The sequence below is a fragment of the Eleutherodactylus coqui genome, chromosome 11 (genome assembly GCF_035609145.1).
Source record: "Eleutherodactylus coqui strain aEleCoq1 chromosome 11, aEleCoq1.hap1, whole genome shotgun sequence".
Taxonomy (NCBI): domain Eukaryota; kingdom Metazoa; phylum Chordata; class Amphibia; order Anura; family Eleutherodactylidae; genus Eleutherodactylus; species Eleutherodactylus coqui.
Window position 1 is genome coordinate 122,599,600 of NC_089847.1, and position 22,512 is coordinate 122,622,111.

A 22,512-nucleotide genomic window follows, 5' to 3' on the forward strand; every position below is an offset into this window, starting at 1 on the left:
GGTGTCGGACTCTGCTACTTTACGCATTATGCTTCATTTTTCCAAACTCTGGAAAATGAGCATTGCTCCTATATAAATAATACATGAAGACATTTGCCTTTAACCTAATATACTAGCATGAATAGTGAAATAAAAGTAAAGTCACATGGTCAATACTGAACTATTGGAGACATCACTTGGACCCAAACTACAGAATGGTCCAGAAGAAGTTTATTTAGTCTCTTCATTTTCTACCTCATAGATGCTAAAGTGTGTGTGATCTACGACAATATGGCGGCCGCCGCAGTGTGCAGACCGCGCCGCTGATACACGTACTGCGGTGTTTACACTCTAGCGGCGGCTGTTCTTCATAGCCTTCCGCGCACTGACGTCACTTCCGCCCAGTAGGGGTGTCTCCAACTGTGGGATGAGGCTGGAGCTGTGAACGGTGTTAGGGGCGGCCCGGGGCCGGGAGCTGCTGCTACTGGGGGCCGAGGTGAGGAGCGGGGCCTAGGCCTCATACATGTAGTGCTCTGCCTACTAACAGACCCGTGTGTTGCTGCATTAACTCTGCTCTGTGCTTAGCTGCCCCTTCCATCATTCTATGCGGACTATTTACTATTCTCACCTGTATATTACATACATGTCCCTGTTCTGCACTGCTTATAGTAAGTCCTGTTGGATGATGCCACTCGGTGCCCGTCATCTGAGCCCGTAGGAACGCCAAGATGGGCGCCTAGTTTCGCTGTTAACACTATAGAATGTCGCTGGCCATAGACGTTGATGGGATATCCCACAGTTGGCGCTGGCGATATAGCTGGGTTACAGTGTGCAGCCGCACTGCGCAAACTTCAGTTAACTGCACAGAATTCCTTAGACGTTAATGGGCTGATCCGGGCCGTTTACGATTGCTGATCTATCCCCAGGACAGGGCATTGATATTTCATCCGTAGGGGTTCTCAGCTCAGGTTTGCTGCGAGTCAGTTGATCACTGGGCTTGCTGTCAGCGTGGACAGCGCTGGAAGCCGATAGCGCTGTATGTATTGCAGTGGCCTGGGGTGGTACTGCAGGCACCGACCCGGGTGGTGCGATGTTCACAGCACTAGTTGCTTCCAATGCTCCTTGTACTAACAGTGGGCCGGGTGATCAGTTGATCGTTGCAAATCCCAAACAGCAGACCCCCGCTGATTAATTATTGATGACTTACCCCGAGGATAGGTCATCAGCAATAAAAGTCCTAAAGAATTCCTAAGAGATGAAGGAATGTGAAAGGGGAACTGCGCTCTGACATGTCCAGGGGGGACCCCTCTAATAATCGGGGTTGTGCCAAGTTGTAAAGTTATTCCCTAACTATATGATCGTGGGGGTCTAACCACTTGGACCCGCAGTGATCCTGGGAGCGGGGTCTGGCTGGTCCATGACAGGAGCAGAGGTCGCACAAGGTCGCACAGACACGCTGCTTCTTCATTCAGTGCCAATGTCCGAGATTGCCGAAGCTCTTGAACTCTATGGGCCCACGGACGGATTATCGCTGTGTAATTGATGCCCACTGCGAATTCTGCAGCAATGTCCGTCCATAGACCTGCTATGTTAAAAGATTCTTCCCTGCAATGAGCGGAAATCAACTGCGATTTTCCGCTCGTGGGGGAGAATCGCAGTGTGTTGTATTTTGTGCGGAGAATCGCACGGACGGCTACCATTGCAGTCAATCTGTTCCGCGATATTACGCGCTGTGGGCACTGCAGGGTATCGTGGGAATCTGCGTCACAGCCCAGTGCCGATGCGTCATGCACTGCGCCAGCTCCCCGGGCGAGACACTCATGGCGGATCTGGACAGGTGGTCTTTGGAGGGCACCGGATCTGATTCCGCTGCGATATTTCGCAGTTGGGATCCGACCCGGCCAGGGTAATGAGGCCTACAATCTCCGGCGCAGTCAATGGAGTGTCGGCACGCCTGCACAACTTCCATTCACTTAGGCACCGACCGGACCCCAGTTCTCGGGCTCAGTGGGGGCCCCAGTGGTTGCACTCCCACTGTTCATAAAGTTCTGCTCTGTCCTGTGTATAGCATATAACTTTATAACTTGGCACAACCCCTTTAATTCCATGAAGTGACCAAAGCCACCACACGCTAGAGGGAGGGGGGCTGCCAGCGGCTTAGTTCCCATAATAAAGGGGGCAGTAACTCCTTTGGTTCACATATTACATTATTAATGACACAGTTGTGTTTGTGATGTCTAGACACCCTAATGGGGTGTATGGGGTCGGTTTGGAGCATTAGACCTGCAGGCGGGCCAGGACTTGTGGCTAATATGGACACACAAATTCACCTGTATCACAGTCATGTCAAGTTGGCTTTAATGGGGAGTCCTGTCTCTCAGACCCCATAACTGTTGTGTCCCCGATGTGTAGCATGTCTAAAATTAAACGGATTTTAATACTATTGATGACCTATACTCAGACTAGCTCATGAATTGTTGATCAGCGGGCGTCCGCATTTAAGTAAATGGCACTGAACTGCAATACCAGGCACAGCTGCTATACAATGTCCGACCCCGTGCCTGGTAAGGACTGAAATAATAGCGGTGCTTGTGTGATCTGTGGGGATCCCAAGTGGCGGATCCCCACCGACCAACATAGATTTCAATGAAAAGGCTGAAATCCGCACTAGAATTCGCAGCATATCCACAACCCATCCGATGCTACAACTGACATACTGCGGATTTAATTTCCACACCGTATGTCCATTTCTGTAGCTTTTTTTTCCACAGCATGTGGATGAGATTTTTCTAAGCAGTGGGTCCGCACGGAAAATCCGCGACAAAACTGCCCTCTGTGGACATACCACAAATCCACAACAGATCTGCAACACGGATTTTCTGCAGTAGATAATCCACCATCTGTGAACATAACTTCCATTCACACGTGGGGGAAATGGTGGGGATTTTCTGCTGCGGGAAATCTGCATCCAAGTCTACACATCTCACACAATGATGCTGATTTTAGCGCTTTTTTTGATGCACATCCGCAGTTTTACCTAATTCAGTTGAAAGGGTGAAATTTGCTACAGATCTGCATCAAACATTCTGTCAAAATCCTCACTGGTGACGCAGATTTTGATGTGTTTTTTTGTGGCTTGTGTCCGGATTTTCCGCTGCGTGTGATTGTTCCATTAGGCCAGTTCAACATGATCAAGAAACTGGCCCGAGGTTTGTGTATTGGGTGACTCACAAACCTTGTATGACTATAAACTCCATTCTTTTGAATAGTCGTGTACGATGTGTTCCCGAGTCATGTTCTATTTTTTCACGTTCCTCGGAACGCATTGGGAACCACTTGCTAATCCACTAACGTGCCTGGAAGCCGCGCCGGAGGATCGCTACTTCACAAAAGTGATGGGAGGTATTTTTTGCCAGAAAAACACCTTGCATCCACGTGAAAACGCATCTTGGTGAGCGCAGTATCGGGCCGAGTTTCTGTGTGGGTAGGCTTAGGGCGCCTGCACACGAGCGGAAATTCCGCGGCGGAATTTCCGCCCCTGGAAGCTGCCATAGGATTGCGTTAACAAATGCAATCCTATGCAGACGGCCGTGCGAAATCTTGCGCGGCAAACAAATCGCGGCATGCTCTAGCCCTGCACAGAAACGTCACTCACCGACCCCGCTCTGCGCATGCGCCGCATGAAAGAGCCGCGGGAGTGGTGAGTGCCCACGTTGCTCTCTGCAGACGCTCGGGTCGAGTCCCGCTGCGAGAATTCTCGCAGCCGGATCCGATCCGGCCGTCTGCAGGCGGCCTTACAGTCAGTGTATCCGTGCAGGTAAATTGTATTAGTCTGGAGACCAAACAAGCTCCCATCTTTGGTCTAGGAGGGATACATCTGTGACAAATAGTTTGCTTTTTCGCCTATGGATGTAACATGTAGCCAAGAATCCTGTGATTCACTGACAGCCAGCAGAGATCTTCAGAATAGTGAGAGATTTAAAGTCAATGTTTCTATTTATAAAAATGTTAAAACCCTCCAAAGTGTAATATCCCTTTAAGAAAAAATGGTATCCTAGCGGGTGATGAGTGGGATTTTCTTTCAGTCTTGTCTCTGGTATGATGAGATTAGATGTCGATCTACTTGCATGTCCGTCATCCGATTAATCTGTTTCCGTCCTGGCAGCAGCGCAGGATCGGGGAGGAGGGTCCATTATGTGCGCCTCGGTCAAGTACAACTCCCGGGGTCCTGTCCTGATCCCCAGAATGAAGTCTAAGCACCGAGTCTACTACATTGCTCTGTTCTCCGTGGTGCTCCTGGGCCTCATCGCCACCGGTATGTTCCAGTTTTGGCCTCATAGTATTGAACCGTCCGGTGACTGGATCGCCGAAAAGCGCAGCGTCCATGATGTGCCGGCTGTGAAGCTCCTGGAGAGCAGCCCGCTGCCTGAGCGAGGGGACCTGAGCTGCCGGATGCACACTTGCTTCGATGTTTACCGCTGCGGCTTCAACCCTAAAAACAAGGTCAAAGTTTACATATACCCCTTAAAGAAATACACAGATGAGTACGGGAGCGCGGTGGGCGGCACCATCTCCCGGGAGTACAACGAGCTGCTGACCGCCGTTTCTGAGAGCGATTTCTACACCGGTGATGACACCAAAGCTTGCCTCTACTTACCGTCCATTGATGTGCTGAACCAGAATAGCCTGCGGATTAAGGAGACGGCACAAGCCCTCGCCAAGCTACCCAGGTAACGGGATAGGGTAAGGTACTGCTCCGGGTTAGGGGCGCTCTGCACAGGCATTGCTGATTATTGCCACGTGTAAACAATGCAGCAAATGTTTGTCGTCAGCTGATCTCTATGTAACGAGCACGATCCACCATATTCACTGTTTGCACCTGTGAAAATGACTTCATGCACATGAGCAGAAATCAACTGCAGTTTCTGCTCAAGGATGAAAAATCACGCTCCATTTCACTTTGGTTCCTGCACGGACGGCTTTCATTGAAGTCAATGGAAGTCGTCTGATCTGCGGCCCGCCTGCAGTTGAAATTGCAGACAGGCTGCGGATTCCGTGGGAAAAGCAGGAGATTTTAAAAGAGAAAAAAATCTGTACTGTGCGTGTCCGACGGCGAGCCGTGCGGACCATCTGCAGTAGAGAAAAGGAAAGAAGATGTGAGGTAAGCGCGGACGCCGCTGACGGCAGGGACAGATTCCACTGCGGGCTTCCGCGTGCCGAATCCGACCCGCCCGTGGACATGAAGCCTTAAAGGACCAGATACTTTTTATGGGTTTTACCCATGTGGTGGTTTTATTGCCCTATTTTTTTTTTTTTTTTTTCTTCCATGACCAATAGTACGATTTTTTTTTTTTTTTTTTTTTGTTCTATTCAGGGTAAAATTTTATATAATGACACTAAAATAAAGTTCCTCATTTTGTTTTGGGCATTTTGATGCATAAATTGCATATTTTTATGATTTCACACTTTCCCACTGTAGCTGGGGCATCCATGGGAGCCCCAGTTACAGGGAAAAATAAGGCAATAGTCACTAACAGAGTTGATTAGGGTCTGCTAGAACCCTGCAGCTCTGCTGTGACAGAGGGCACCTGGAGGTCACATGATCGCCGGGTCGCATAGCGGAGCTTACACTTCCTCTCGTACTCTTTTTAGTACATAGCACTCATTGAACTCCATGTAACCTGGAAAGGAGAAGGCAGAAGTGATTTAAAATTGCTTCTACCTTTTCCGCTGGGTCCTCAGCTATGACTAACAGCTGAGGATCTGACCTGCTCCTGCTTGATTGCAGGAGTAGAGGCTTTAATCCGGCGCCGTACTTCTGCTATCAGCCGGGATTAAAGCCCAGGACCAAGCACCATACATTTACTGCGCTTGATCCTTAGGGGGTTAAGAAATAACAGAAGCTGGATGGACCCCATTATAGGTCCCCATGTTGTCCATCTAGCGCCCCATAGGAAGGATCTATTCCTGAAAGGTATTCCCTTTTCCTGCTCGTATGATAGAACAGGAAAATCGAAATCCCAAATGCGGATGTGCGCAGAACCTTTAGGGTATGTCTCCACGTAGCGGAGAATGCTGCCGCGGGCAGTCCGCACCAAATTATGAATCTCAACCTCAACGGAAAACATCCTTGGTGTGGATATTCATGCGGCTTTGGAGGCAGATCTGCCGCAGATTTCACGCTTTCAGCTGACAGGAGACATGATGAATTAGCTGGATCCCATTCAGCCGTGTCGATGGAAAGATAAGTTATGGCGGCCAAAGGATGGTGACAGATTTTTTTTTTCTTCTTCTCCATTTTACTAGGCTCAAAAATGTGTAAATATTCTTCAGTACGTTCTATGCCACGTTACGTAGTACCAATGAGAAATACAACTTGTCCCACAAACAAGCAGCTATGACGACAGCAAATAAGACTTCTTCAGATTTTTTTCTTTGAGTGCGGAGGAGTAACCAAAAATGAAGAGAAAAATGGGCCACTTCTGCAAGGCCTTAAAAATGGGAAAAAAAACTAATGAGAGATGCCCTTGCACCCTTAGGTCGGATGTCCTGCTCAGTGTGATATGTTGTAGCAACAGTAGGTCGTTTTCTGAGATGAGCGATAAGTAGAGTATATTCCTCTTGTCTATACATTCATGGTGACGTAATTTATGTATACAATATCCTACCAAAAGTAGTCTAATACGACACCTGAGCAAGAATCAAAAGTAGTATTTATTTCCATATGTTAATCCTTAGTGGGGCTTCTTTGACCTTAATGACATCGGATACTCTCCATGGGATACTTTCTACTAATGACTGATAGATTTCAGCTGGTATTTCCCTCCATTCATCCTGCAAACGTCTGGTGAGTTCTCTCAAAGAAGATGCATAGGTTCGTCTACAGCAGTGCAAGGAGCGCTGTCATTGGATAGTTAAACAATGGAAGAACGTTTGTGGAGTGCTAAATCACGCTACCCCATCTTCACATCAGATAGAGGTACGTGGATGAGGAGGTGCCTGGGGAACATCTTAGCTGAGTGTGTTGTGCCAACAGTTAAAGGGAACCTGTCGTGACCTTTGAGCCCCACAAACTACATTTTCGGGCTCAAAAGTCAGGGAATGAAGTGTTCAGTGAGTGTTGTTTCATACTCACCAGCCGCCTGGTTCTACGCGGTACCCGTCCGAAGTCTTTACGTGTTTGCAGCGTGACTCCTTCTGTGTGCGCATGTCCCATAGAGATGAATGGGGAGGAGCGGGGTTGGGGGGGGGGGGGGGGGAACGACATGATGAGTATAAGACAATGGTCCCCTACAACCCTGTTAACTGACCTTTTGAGCCCCATAATGTAGTTTGTGGGGTCAAAGGTCATGACAGATTCCCTTTAAGTACCGTAGATGTTCCGTTATGTTCTGGAGATGTTTTACATGGCATGGTCTCAGTCTGTTGGTTGTAGTGACAAGAACCATAAAAATGGCAGTGTACCCGGACATTCTAGACAATAATGTGCTGCCAACAATGTGACAATACTCTGGGAGTGGTCGGCCATACTTCCAGTACCACAATGCACCTTGTCACAAATCCAACGCTGTTTTACATTGGTTTGAGGATATGGATGTTATACGATTGGACCGGCTGCACAGAATCCTGACCTGAACCTACCGAACATCTCTGGGACGAACTGAAACATTGGGTCAGGAAATATGAACAGCATCCATCTTCTTTGAGAGAACTTGCCAGACGTTTGCTGGATGAATGGAGGGAAATACCAGCTGAAGTGTATCAGACATAATTCGAAGCATGCCACGGAGAGTATCCAATGTCATTAGGGCCAAAGGAGCCCCACTAAGTGTTAACATATGGAAATCAATACTACTTTTTTTTATTCTTGCTCAGGGGTCCAATTACTTTTGGAATAACAGTGTAAAACTGTAGCAAAAACTTGGCTGTGAGGAATACAAGAATGTTTCCAGTCACTGGCAGCAAGTAGAGATATTGAAAGTGGTTATATGCCTCCCTAGTGATCTGCGTATGGTGGATGGCTTGGTACTGGCGATCATTTATTAGTATTGTTCCCTGTTATCAGCCGCAGGGGTGAGAATGACCAGTATTCTTCAATCGGACGAGTGACACAAAGTCCAGATATCTTGCAGCGCCCCAGTCACTGTCGTATATCTGCTGTGCAGTCACCTCTGTATATAAAGTGACCTCTTTAGTTTCATTCTCTCATAGATGGGACCGAGGTACCAACCACCTGTTATTTAACATGCTGCCCGGAGGCCCCCCGGATTATAACACTGCGCTGGATGTGCCCCGTGACAGGTAAGAAGAGTGCGGTGCTCCAAGTCATGCATTTAAATCTGCTTCTTCAAGGGGGTGAAATCGACACCAAAATCCGCACCAAACGGTACAACTTCTGTGCTGCACACTTGCTACAAAATGTTCCGCTATGGAAAATCCCACAGCAAATCCACCCAGTGTGGATGCAGCCCAATAGCTGTATGTAACCAGAGGGAGAGGGGTGCCGCCTCAGGTGCAGTCACTAGTAAGTACGGCTGCCTTCAGTTATCTGATAGCTACTATCGTCTGTCATGAGAGTACGTTTTCTCGTTTTCTGTCACCCTGGAACTTCTCCCTCCCCTGGCAGGAAGTGATGATAAAATTTGGTGTGTTGTATGATATATATATCTCCGTCGCGGCATGACGCCACATCCATGCAGCTAACTCGGCCCTCATAGGAACATGAAAAATTGATGTGATGTCCCCAAGTGTGAGTACCAGCCGCAGTGCGATGAGGGGAGTGTAGGAGGGGTATAACCGCTTACAGCGGGGTGCTTGTTTACATCCCTATGATCTGTAGCCCTGTGCCAGTCACGTCTATAGAGACCAATACATGATCTACAGTCATAGACTGGACTCATCATTTTCGTCTTCTTCTTAGGGCGGTGCTGGCTGGTGGAGGATTCTCAACGTGGACGTACCGCCAGGGCTATGATGTCAGTATTCCAGTCTATAGTCCTCTCTCCGAAGTGAACTTACCTGAAAGGCCACCTGGGTAAGTAGTAATGCAGGGCAAATGATGCAGCTGGTCCTATATGTTATATATATGTGATGAAGTCCCCACAGCGATTTTCATATTGACTCTCTGATGCCCAGCATGTAGCACCAGTACATCAGAATGCCCAGCCGTTGTAAACCTAATTTGCCAGTGAGATGGAATGCATACAAAGGAATTCCTTTACTCTGGCATCTGATGGTTTGGATGCCCATGATTTGTCCAGCATCTCTGATACATCACCTATGGGGGAATGTACACTGTGCTTAGCATCCAGCTGAAAAGGACATTTAGGAGAAGGGTTAGAAGTGTGCTGATTGGTGCGGAGCAGCTGATTGACAGCATTTTCTTCACAGTGCTCCACCCAGATGTCTTTTTCAGCAGGATGCCCAGCGGAGTATACAGACCCCCTCAAACTCTGGCTATGGGAGCTGTAAAACTTTTAACTTTTTCCTGACGCGCTGTACATGCATGTGTCATTGAATGTTAATCCTTTATATATCTCTGTGTCGAGCCCTCCGCACGATCGATGGGGTGCTTTCTGGCTGGGTGTCATGGCAGTTTGAGGCTTTCTGAGAACCCCCAAGGCTGCCATTTCTGTATAATTGTGGCATGTCTTAATAGATCACTAATGAAAATGCAGTATAATGCAATAAGATAGAAAAATAAAGATTTTGCAATTATTAGAAAAAAGAAGACGTAAAAATATATAAAATTCAGGATGTTGCATTAAAAAAAAAATCATTGCGTCGGTAAAAGTTAAGCTTATTAAAAGATCCCATTATTAATCCGCAAGGGGCATGCTGTTGGAGAATAATACACACTGATGAAACTGGGCTGGTTTTCTTCGTCCGCAAGAAAAAACAAGAAGCAATCAAAAAGTTGCAAGCTGAATTTATTTTTCAGTATTCTTAAAACTATATAATTTTGCATGTTGCTGTTATTGCACTGACCTGCAGAATAAGGGCGAATGCCCACGGAAATCGCAGCAATAACCCTTCACAGACGTGCCATGTAAAGCCATTCTCCCATGCCCACGAGCGGAAATCGGCTGCGATTGGAAGGAAGCAGACAAGTTTTTCTAATGCTGAACATTTCATTTAATGATACAATCCTCAGCCTCACTCATTAACCTTTCTTTCTTTCTTTCCCTTTTAGCCCTCGCACTTTCTTCCTTGTCTCATCCCAGACGGCATTGCACCCCGAGTTTCGCGCCGATCTTGAAACGATTCGCGCAGAGAATGGAGAATCTGTCTTAATCCTTGACAAGTGTAGCAATCTGTCAGATGATTCGCCACCCCACCGCAAGCGATGCCACAAGAACAATGCATACGACTATCCACAGGTCCTGCAGGTAATTAGAAAGTTTTACAGGCAGGTGGCGCTGTTGTATAAAAGTATTGGAGAGTATATATTTCAATTTGGCATAATTTCCAAAGTCTCTGCTTGCTGTCGGTGAATAAAAATATTTGTTTAGATTTTAGATTGAAAAGCCCTATAAACCTCACAGCTGAAGGTCTGTTACAAGTATATCTAGTCTAGAATAAGTAATGACTTGCTGATCAGTGGGAGTTTCATTGGTAGGCATGCTGCTTAGACCCCCCACTAGTCCCACAACCACCTCACTGTAGGTTCACTGCACCTTTGCAGTGAAGAGGAAAATGAATAGACCATTAGTTGCGCAAGCATGCTGCCATTCCATTTACTTTCAATGGAACTGCTGCCGGAGTTAGTCGAGTAGCAAGCGCTTGGGTATTTCATCAGGCCATTGAAATGAATGGAGCGGCGACCGTGCATGCCTGGCCATGATATCATTGGGGGGAGTGAAGCGACCACCGCAGTGACAGGCAGAGGGGAACCTCTACCGATCAGCAAGTTATTCCCTATTCTGTGGATAGGGGCATAACTTGTAATTGTGGCACAACCTCTTTGATACTTGCCGCAGAGGCTGATTTACAACTTAACAAGGAGCCTACATGTGTTTATAATGTTGGTTACCCCCTAATTTCCCCATTAGCAGATGCCGGTGCACTCAGTATCTTCTCTTTAGCATAAAGGTTATTTAATAAACCATTAATATTAGTTTTCTGGCGTTTAAAAGGTGGAAACTTTGGTGCACACCTAATTGGCACAAAAATTGCCACTTTAGCTTTTCTAGAGAGACAAGTAGGTAGGGTACATAGAGGGGGTGTTGGGGGGCAGCCATTAGTCCCACAGGTTTACTGTAATTCACACCAGAAATTTGAAACGTGTTATGCAAACATATAGCAGCACAGGATAAATTATATGTTGGTGCACGCCCAAAAATACTTCATCCAAAAGTCTTTCTACTTCATATAGAAAAAGACCCACGGGCAGCACTCCAGATTAAGATGCACGATGAGCACAAAAAGCATCTTGAGCTGGAGTGCTGCCCGTGGGTCTTTCTTTATAACAAATTGGCATAAACTGGCACAAATCTATACTTGCTCGTAGCAGGCATAGATTTGAACTTCTGGCTCATTAACCGGAAAATAAATGCCAGATTTATTACGCAGTGTGCACCCCTTAATAATTTTGGTGCACCCGTCTCCAATGTACTTGGGTTCAAGATTAGCATAAGAAATGCCAGGCAAAGTACATTTCTCCCATTGAGCTGTCAGTTTTGAATATATAACTAGAAGTGGCCACTAGATGTCGCTGTGGGCATAGCTTAGAAGACTGCTGTAAACTTAAACAAGACAGTCAAAGGCCGCCCGCCATACACCTCCACAACTGTCAGACGAGCGGCTACCCCATACACATCAGCCGGAGCGTAATGCTTTATCTCCTGGGGAACAAAGGGATCAGGCATTGAAATTCAGCCTTCCCAATCCTTCTTTCCCCTGACATCAGCTGAGGTGGGAAAGTTCAGCCACCCTATACACATTAGGGTCAAGTTAACCTGCCATTTTCAGTGGGTTCAAGCAAATAAGCACGAATCTGGGTCAGGGGTCTCTGAAAAAATGCGGAAAATTTGTCCCAGTGGCTCATGCTGGATGCCCCAAACGTTTGGCCTTTGGAGTTGCATCAGGACCAAGCCAACTTCCCCTCTTCTGATGTGCCTTTCTCCTTTTGCAGGACGAGGTTCAAAGTGTCTGCAACACAATAAATGTGGTACAAGCCATGTCCGCCAGCTATGTGGAGCAAATTGAGCCAGAATTTTGGCACTTTTAGCTTAGTACATCTCCTGCATTGTACTTTATGCTGTTCTTGCTGCTTTATATTTTGAGAGGTATGGCCTAATACAGTGCCTGTCAGTGGAAGCGCTGTCACACAGGTAGATGTTCTGCCCGTTATCGAGCACTATTTGATGATATTACATATAGATTGGCACTTATTACTGCCATTTACATGCGGCAGATCATTGCAAGCATGGATACGTGTGATTGTTAATACGAGGGGTGCTAATAAGTCTTTGACCACAAAAAATTGACATAAACAATGACATTCCCAATTCTTCATAGTCCCCTCGGATGTCAGTGCACTTCTGACTGCAGTGTTGTAACTTCGACAACCCATCCAGATAGATTTCCTTTGATTGGAATCAGAAATGGAGGCAAATTTGGTTCCCTTGAGGAGTTTCTTCAAATTGGAAAATAGATGATGTCCGAGGGTGCTGGATCGGGTGTATAAGTAGGATGATCCCGCACATCAAAGCCCAGGTCAGACAGGTCAAAGCTGGCGGACATGGCTTGGGTGAGGCCGCTATATGAGAGAACGCATTAGCGTGCAAAAACATGACACCATAGGTCAATTTTCTGCACTTTTTTTTTTAACTTTAACCCTTTCCAATCCACTGTCTGACGTCTAAAGACATTGTGATTGAAGGCTGTACAGCTTCCGATGTCGGAAGACGTCCGGCAGGGTATTCTTACTGTATATTACTGGCTGCTCTGTTGTCAGGGGCCTCTCTGGCATGTCACATACCGCACGCAGTACTGGCTCTAGCCAGCAGATGGTGCCATTGTAAAATGGCAGAACGAGAAAGCCCCCTAGGAAACCCTGAATCCAAAATTGGATTGCAAAGGGTTAATTTATCCCGAATGTTTGAGTAATACACCGCCGCAATTGTAGACCCCTTTAGATCATAGTTCCCAAGCCATATCCCATCTTAACCCAGAGGACAGACACTGTCACCTTGGATGACAACTTCTGCACTCTGAACCTCTTTGGACGGGGGAGAACCACTGTCTCCATTGTATTGACTGCTTTTTGGACTCGGGATCATCCATACATAAAACCCACGTCTCCTCCATCATCACAAGTCGGGACAGGAAAGAATCAGAATCCTGTTGAAAGCGCTGCAGAATTCCTAAGGCGTCTTGCACTTGGGCACGCTTTTGATCTGCTGACAAACATTTCGGGACCTACTTGGCAGACATCTTCCTCGTGTCCAGACAATCGGGATTTATGGATCCAATTCTTTTTCTGGAACCTTTTGAGCCTTGGCTATCGTTTTAGCAGAAATTTGCCGTTCTTCCAGGATCATGTCATGGATGGCGTCTACGGTTTCTGGAACGCTCACCACTGGAGGTTTCCCGGAATGGTCTCCCTTGTCAGTGTTGAAGTGGTAACCCAGTTTTTTCGGCTGTGAAGTATGAAGGACGCTTATTGCCTGTTGTTTGCACCAAGTCATTGAATGTCTTTGGCCATCATTCCTTCATTTCTGCTCTCCCCTACAGTGAAATCTGCTGCAGACTTCACCGTGTTGTCTTCAACTGCATAATACAAGAATGGCGCCTGAGATCATGTGGAAATTTGCTCACAAAGTATTTCAAAGATGGAGCTATCAAATTATAAAACTTTCATTGGTGTAAAACAAAGATCGCAAAGCCAAGGCCTTATCAGCACCCCCTGATCTAAGGCCAGGCTCACACGAGCGTATTTGAATTCTGTTTTACGTGCGCATAATACACGGTACATCGTAGCAATTCAAATCCATTGATTCCTCCTTTTTTTTTTTTCTAAAGGAACGTTTATTTTGACAAAAATGACAAATGTACAAAAACAGCAGGCATAAAAAAATGCACATTTCTCGCTCGTGTCATTGGGGTACACAGCAAAGACCGTGGGATATAGCTTCTGCCACTAGGAGGCGACACTAAGTACAAAAAAGTTAGCTCCGCCCTCTGGCTATATCCCTCCTGCCGACAGCAGGCTAATCAGTTTTTAGCTTAGTGTCTCGTAGGAGGACGGTCGTGCCCGTTAGGGCTGCTTTAAGGGCCAGGGTTAGACGGAGAGGCAGGACGCTCCCCATCAAACCCGAACGGAGAGGAGGGCGAACAACCTCGGGTTTGTCCAGGTTGCTTCTTGCCCGGCCCGCCTCAGAAGAAAAGGTGGCACATCCGGATCATATATATCTGCATGTGGCCCGCCAGCGAGAGCCCCCCCATGTTTGGTGCAGAGGTCCGCATCCCCTTCCCACGGGCAGGCGATGTTATAGGGGTAGGCTGCTGGAACTGGGGAGCCGCTTTTTCTTCCAGCAAGGACGCAGGAGGTAAGTATGCGCTTGCAACATCCCCCCCCACCTCTCCCTCCCCCCTTCCTGGCTCTCCCAGTATGTCGCTTTTTGCACGCGTACCTTGTGGGCTGCAGCGAGGCGCAGGGATTGGCGCAGGCGGACAGACTCCTTTTCATCGGGAGTAGTATACGCTATGCATGGCTGCGGCAGCGAAGGGCATTATTTGCTGGGGCATTCCTGCATTCGGCTCCCCTTGAGCTTGCAGGCGGGGTGGGGGTGGGCAGGTGAGTTCACCGTGGAGGTATGGGCTCACCTGATATTCAGGGCGCTGGTTCCAGGCATGGCCTCGCGGGCATGGTACTTCAGGGCAACAGCTTTCAGTATGCCCTGGCCTTCTGGCTCCCTGCAGGGGCTCCCAGCAGGAGTTCCTGCGATGTGGGGGCTCAATGGAGAGGGCTGCACTGCAGCCCCGGGCGCGGCAACGGCGGAATTAAAGGGGGCGAGGGGGGATGAGGCCACGCCCCCACGTGACGCGAGGGGCGTGGCTTAGCGGCAATACCTCCGTGGATGGGTGTGGCCACGCCCCCCGCCCTCAATGACTCCGTGCAGGGGGCGTGGACTCATCGGCAATGCACGCCGCCCCTGCCCCTCCCCCCTTCCTCCCTCAGCACAGGTGAAGGGGGGATGACATCAGAGAAGCAGCCTATTGGGGACCGCCCTGCTGCTCCACTCCTTGCTGCCCTTTTCTGCTCAGCTTATACGCTGTACAGCTCAAGCTCCAGGAAAGAAAGCCCTTCAGCACCTGCAGTCTCCCAACCCAGCGGCTCCCCGGACCTCTTCGGACCTCGGCAAGGACTTGGGTAAGCTCTGCCTGGCGGCTAGCTGCCCTCTTTCACTGCGTATCCCTCCTGCCGGCGGTTGGCATAGCAGAGGATAGCTCGCACTGTTCTTTGCCCGGTGAAATCCCAGCACCATGTCCGACCCCAGAGCCCTGGAGGCTGGACCAGGGACAGCAAGAGTAACGCACTTTGCTTGCTCACGCTGTAACCTAAAGTTCGCATGCGGACAGGCTGAGCCCTTTTCTAGAGATTGTCCCCCTGCGAAACAGGCGGCTGTGCAGGGCACCCATCCCCCCCGCAGTTCAGCCCCCAGCTGTGGCGCCACCGCTAGTGGATCCGCCCATTTCGCGCCTGGCTAAGCATACCATGCTACCCACGGCAGAGTCCTCCTCCCTCAGCGATCCCAAGGATTGAGGAGTCGATGCCTTCGCAAAGACCGTTTTTGAGGCGGCAGGGTCAGCTTTTAGGCCTGTGTTTGCCTCGTCCTGGGTCAGTAAGGCTGTTACTGACTGGGCAAAACGGTTACGGGAAGGAATCGTCGAAGGGGCGTCAACCGAGGATCTGGTGGGCATTACACGCCAGATTGAACAAGCAGGCATGTTTCTCTGTGAGGCCTCTATGGATACAGCCAGGCTGGCGGCCCGAGCCTCCGCGGCATCGGTGGCGACTCGCCGGTCCCTATGGTTAAAATCGTGGGATGCGGATGCTTCCTCCAAGGGGTCGTTAATCAGTATCCCCTTTGTAGGATCTCGTCTTTTCGGCGCCAAGCTAGACGAGCTCATCTCAGACACCTGGGTACAGGAGGTCGTGTCCAGGGGCTATGTGATGGAGTTCCACTCACAACCGCATGACCGCTTCTTTCGGTCCAGAACCCCCCCCCCCCCCCCCCAAAAAAAAAAAAAAAAAGACGGCTCCGTCCGTCCGATTCTGGACCTAAAGAAGCTGATGGTATTGTCTTTCGAGGCAATTCCTTCTGCCCTGTTCCACTCCCGCCCCTTGCAGTGGGCGATACTCTCAAGGTGGGACAGGTTAGCGCAATCCCTCGAGGGGAAGATAAGGTTTCCACCAGGAGTTCAGCTGTCACTCCAGTGGTGGTTGGACTCGCCACGCATCCAGCAGGGCAGGTCGTTCCTGCCCCTGCAGTGGTAGGTGCTGGCTACAGTCGCCAGCATGACGGGCTGGGGGTGCACCAATTCCTTTCTTTCCTCGGATGTTCAGGAGGATCAGGAAGGAAGGGCTACCAATGATTCTCATAGCCCAGAGTGGCCGCGAAGAACGCGGAACTCTGAGCTCATGGACATGTTAGCAGACGCGCCCTGGCGATTACCCCTACGAAAGGATCTACTCTCTCAGGGGAGCCATTAGCGAAAGTACTGTGGCGCTTGCTGTCCTGGAAGGTCGCTTTCCTGGTGGCGGTTACCTCCCTTCGTAGGGTTTCGGAGATTGCGGTGCTGTCGGCAAAACCACCTTTTACGGTTTTTTCACCAGGATAAGGTGGTGTTGCGACCGGTGCTGTCTTTTTCCTAAATTTTATCAAATACATACGTTCGCGTCAGCCGACGCTTCGCTGGGTCGAAAGGTTTTACAGACGGCTGTAAACTGACCGCATGCGTTTTGATTTATTTGTACCCACCCTCGGGGAAGGCTGTGGGACGTCCCACGGTCTTTGCTGTGTACCCCAATGACACGAGCGAGAAAAGAGGATTTTTTACTCACCGTAAAATCTCTTTCTCGTCTCGTCATTGGGGGACACAGCACCCACCCCTCTTTCTGTATATGACACGGTGGTGGTCCTGGTCGGACTCCGGATTCTGTAAGTCACACATGGTGCTGCGTGTTTTTCATTACAGTGAAATTTTTTGTTAACGTGTCATATGACTAACTATTGTTGTCTCTCTGTTCCTGCATGGCTATTCCAACTGCTGGCATGACAAACTGATTAGCCTGCTGTCGGCAGGAGGGATATAGCCAGAGGGCGGAGCTAACTTTTTTGTACTTAGTGTCGCCTCCTAGTGGCAGAAGCTATATCCCACGGTCTTTGCTGTGTCCCCCAATGTCGAGACGAGAAAGAGATTTTACGGTGAGTAAAAAATCCTCTTTTTGCTGGTAAATCACAGGACAGGAGAACTGAACAGAGAAAAACATGAATTTCTTGCATACTTGTGTGAATTTCTCATAAAACATAATATTTGGCTGTTGATTTTCACTCTTATTTCATCAATTACCCATAATGGAACAAGTCAAAGAGCGCTACTAGTCTCAGCGTCCAAAAACAGGGAGAAAAGAAAAAGGGTAAAAAGGGACAGAGAATAGAAAGAACCCCCCCCACCCCCAAACAACCACTCGGTGCGACTCTTAAAGAAGAAAGACTAGCCTAAATGGATCGGTTCAAGCAGGTATCCCTTAACATATCCGTTCCTAGTACCTAGACCGGTATTTCTGTTGCCGTTGCGGGACAGTTTAATCAGCCTCCCCAAACTTTTTCATCTTTCTCTGGGCATCCCCTGGCCATATAAGTCAGTTTATACATAAGAGCAGAATTCACCACCTGGATCCATGCATTTCTGGTCGGCCTCCCAGGGGGTTTCCAATTCAGTAAAATTACTTTTTTTGGCATAGAAAAACAGTAGCTTCTATAAGGTGCGGGTTACCACAGCCACTGGAAGGTCTTCAACGAGCCCAAAGAGGCACACCCCGGGATGCATGATTCTCGGGCCCCCCAGAGATTCCATAAATATAAGAACATCCCTCCAATAGTCTCGCAGGACACCGCAGTCCCAGAACATGTGCATCAGCAATTCGGCATCGTGGGCAGGCCGCCGAGGTGAGCAAACCCATAATGTGCAGCCTGGAGGGGGTGTAGTATATGCAGGAAGTTGACCTGCATAAGGCTGTCCATAGCACTAATCTAAGGGAGGACCAGAGCCCACGAGTAAGTCTCCATTTTCCCCTTTAACAGATCAGGATTATCAGTGACCCACTTCTGGGTGGCCCTCTCAACGGGGCAAGACACCGCACTGAGTGGGCACAGTAACTGGACAGTGGCTTTACCAGGTTACACATCTATGCCAAACCTTCCAACCAAGTCAGGGATAGTGGTATGGAGAAGCCCTGAAACTGAGCCCTGATCACCTGTCGTAGCTGGTAATAGTGGAAATAAGGGTGCTCAGGCAGGTCATGGGCTATCTGCAGGAAGGTGCCTTCACTGACTACGTCAGAGAGGACGCTAACACCATGAGCTCTCCAGAACGCAGGCAAGTGTGGATTATCCCAAAAGGGAGTATGGGGGGACCACGTGACTTCCTCTACAGGGGTCATCTGCAAGGCCTTGTAAACATCTTAAGTGTTACCAGCATGGGGGCAGGTAAGGGTGCAATACAGGAGGAGGCGCCACGCATCAGCAGACGCAGGGCGGCGCCTGCCACCCTACGCTCCAGGCCCACCACCAGATTATAATCCGATGAAGACGGCCACCACCCAGCATACACTAGTTTACTGGCCAGGTAAAAGTAGTAAAAGTGGGGTAAGGCTAATCCTCCCCAGCTCACCGGAGGGCACAAGGTCTCCAATTTAATCCTGGAGGGGAAAGCCTCTCCACAGGATGCACAATACAATCCACGAAGCGTGGCAAAGAATCTGTTTGGAACCAGGACAGGGGATTTATGCCGGGCGTACAAAAATTTCAGTAGCGGCTTAATTTTTAACAAATTGATTCTTACAACTAGGGTAAGCGGGAGAGAGGTCCAGCGCGTCGCCATCTCTTCACCCCGGTTCAGGAGGGGGGCTAAATTAAGGTCTTAGAAGGTAGAGACTTTCACCAACGTTGCTATACCCAGATAAGTTGTCTGAGCTGTCCAGCTCAGTGGGGCGGGCAACGGGAGCTCAGAAGTCACACAGTCTATCACGATTAAGTGAGTTTTGTCCCAATTGACCTTAATACCAGAATGTAGGCCAATTGTGTCAAAAATGGCAAGCGCAGAGTCAAGAGAAAACCCTGGGCCCTGAAAGAGAGATTTTTTCTGCAGCAAGTAGGCGATGGCCCACGTAGACAGCCTGGTTGATACCCAAGAAGCTGGAGTGAAATGACCTTGCACTGGGTCTAAAATAAGATTGAAGTCCCCCATAAATATTATTGGGGCAGGTTCGAGCAAAACCACCCGAGGCGTCACGTCATTGTGGATCTTAAAGGGGTTGTCCCGCGCCGAAACGGGTTTTTTTTTTTTTCAATAGCCCCCCCCCCCGTTCGGCGCGAGACAAACCCGATGCAGGGGCTTAAAAAAAAAACCGCACAGTACTTAGCCGAATCCCCGCGCTCTGGTGACTTCTTACTTACCTTGTGAAGATGGCCGCCGGGATGTTCACCCTCGGTGGAACGCAGGTCTTCTGTGCGGTCCATTGCCGATTCCAGCCTCCTGATTGGCTGGAATCGGCACACGTGACGGAGCGGAGCTACGAGGGCAGCTCTCCGGCACGAGCGGCCCCATTCAAAACGGAGAAGACCGGACTGCGCAAGCGCGTCTAATCGGGCGATTAGACGCTGAAAATTAGACGGCACCATGGAGACGGGGACGCCAGCAACGGAACACGTAAGTGAATAACTTCTGTATGGCTCATATTTAATGCACGATGTACATTACAAAGTGCATTAATATGGCCATACAGAAGTGTATACCCCAACTTTGTTTCGCCGGACAACCCCTTTAACATCACCCAGGGGTGGCAAATAAATATTGATTATGGTGAGGAGCCGGCCATAAAGGTGCCCTGATGGATCAAAAACCGTCTCCCAGGATCAATATAGATCTGTTGGAAAACAAATTGGCACGGTTTAGCCCAAATAGATTGATTTTTTTCGGTTACTCTCACACTAGCGGTTTTTTCATTGCATGTAATACGCAAGTAACAAAGCTCTAAAAGTTCTACTTTACTACGCGCGATAGAGCGCTAATGTACTGTATGGGTGCCTACAAAAAGCTGTATATATGTAATTGTGTATGTTCAGCGTTGATACACTTTTTTGCTAAGCAACAGCGAGACTTTAAAAAAAAAAATAAATAAATGAATCGCGTAAGCCTGCGCGTGACACTGTGGTAAAAGACTGCGTTATACACTCGGTGTTGTACCACATGCCCGTGTGAGCCCGGCCTAATCGTTCATCCCTATGGTTTGCACATCTGTTGGATGATTGCTGGCGTGTTTACACAGGTGAACGACCATGATCAGGCGGACAAACATTCCTGTGACTATCTGTACCCGATCATCGACTTGTATAGAAGGGGCTTTAACACGATCGGGCTGTGATGTGGACCTCTAAATGGTATCAATTAAAGCTACAACTTAACCTGCAGACCCCAGCTGTAACAGACCTTATTACGTACTCGTATTTTGCAGGAAGCCACGTTCTGCCTGGTCCTCCGCGGGGTCCGCCTGGGACAGGCCTTGCTCAGTGATGTTCTGCAGGCCGGCTGCGTTCCAGTCATTGTCGCAGATTCCTATATATTACCTTTTTCTGAGGTGTTGGACTGGAAGAGGTGAGGATACTCTGTATAGTTTTTCTAAAGCTGCTCCATTCTGGTGCGAGTCCACCTCCATCTCAAGCTTGAGATATTAATATGTCTTATTGAATTCTTGTTACTTTTAGAGCATCTGTGGTAATCCCAGAAGAGAAGATTCTGGAAATGTATAGTATCCTGCAGAACCTCCCACAGCGACAAGTGGAAGAGATGCAGAGACAGGTTGTCCGCTGACTGGTTTTTCTCATAGACTTCACTTTCAGGATGTTGTGTGACCGTACTGTATCTGTCAACAGGGAGAAACCAGCAGACAGTACTGTCTGTTCCTCCTTCATTTACAGGGAGAGACAGGGAGGCAGTACTATCTGTCCCTACATTATTTACAAGGAGGCAGTACTATCTGTACCTACATTATTTACAAGGAGGCAGTACTATCTGTACCTACATTATTTACAAGGAGGCAGTACTATCTGTCCCTACGCCATTTACATGGAGGCAGTACTATCTGTCCCTACGCCATTTACATGGAGGCAGTACTATCTGTCCCTACGCCATTTACATGGAGGCAGTACTATCTGTCCCTACATCATTTACATGGAGGCAGTACTATCTGTCCCTACATCATTTACAGGGAGGCAGTACTATCTGTCCCTACATCATTTACATGGAGGCAGTACTATCTGTCCCTACGCCATTTACAGGGAGGCAGTACTATCTGTCCCTACGCCATTTACAGGGAGGCAGTACTATCTGTCCCTACGCCATTTACAGGGAGGCAGTACTATCTGTCCCTACGCCATTTACAGGGAGGCAGTACTATCTGTCCCTACGCCATTTACAGGGAGGCAGTACTATCTGTCCCTACGCCATTTACAGGGAGGCAGTACTATCTGTCCCTACGCCATTTACAGGGAGGCAGTACTATCTGTCCCTACGCCATTTACAGGGAGGCAGTACTATCTGTCCCTACGCCATTTACAGGGAGGCAGTACTATCTGTCCCTACGCCATTTACAGGGAGGCAGTACTATCTGTCCCTACGCCATTTACAGGGAGGCAGTACTATCTGTCCCTACGCCATTTACAGGGAGGCAGTACTATCTGTCCCTACGCCATTTACAGGGAGGCAGTACTATCTGTCCCTACGCCATTTACAGGGAGGCAGTACTATCTGTCCCTACGCCATTTACAGGGAGGCAGTACTATCTGTCCCTACGCCATTTACAGGGAGGCAGTACTATCTGTCCCTACGCCATTTACAGGGAGGCAGTACTATCTGTCCCTACGCCATTTACAGGGAGGCAGTACTATCTGTCCCTACGCCATTTACAGGGAGGCAGTACTATCTGTCCCTACGCCATTTACAGGGAGGCAGTACTATCTGTCCCTACGCCATTTACAGGGAGGCAGTACTATCTGTCCCTACGCCATTTACAGGGAGGCAGTACTATCTGTCCCTACGCCATTTACAGGGAGGCAGTACTATCTGTCCCTACGCCATTTACAGGGAGGCAGTACTATCTGTCCCTACGCCATTTACAGGGAGGCAGTACTATCTGTCCGTACGCCATTTACAGGGAGGCAGTACTATCTGTCCCTACGCCATTTACAGGGAGGCAGTACTATCTGTCCCTACGCCATTTACAGGGAGGCAGTACTATCTGTC

The 22,512-nt window shown here is 48.7% G+C and overlaps 1 protein-coding gene across 2 annotated transcripts in view; it reads left to right on the top strand.

Annotated features, from left to right (window-relative positions):
- The first annotated feature begins 366 nt into the window (after positions 1-366).
- Positions 367-22,512, top strand: part of EXT2 (exostosin glycosyltransferase 2) — a 93,762-nt gene continuing 71,616 nt past the window's right edge. Inside the window, exons 1-7 of one of the 2 annotated variants that reach the window (XM_066583468.1) lie at positions 367-475; positions 4,148-4,709; positions 8,191-8,280; positions 8,900-9,013; positions 10,172-10,367; positions 20,726-20,865; positions 20,976-21,069. In XM_066583468.1, coding sequence (XP_066439565.1) covers positions 4,174-4,709; positions 8,191-8,280; positions 8,900-9,013; positions 10,172-10,367; positions 20,726-20,865; positions 20,976-21,069 — 1,170 coding nt within the window. In that variant the 5' untranslated portion in view covers positions 367-475; positions 4,148-4,173. Of the gene's footprint in view, positions 476-4,144; positions 4,710-8,190; positions 8,281-8,899; positions 9,014-10,171; positions 10,368-20,725; positions 20,866-20,975; positions 21,070-22,512 lie in introns of both variants that reach the window. The other variant, XM_066583467.1, reaches the window with a different exon arrangement.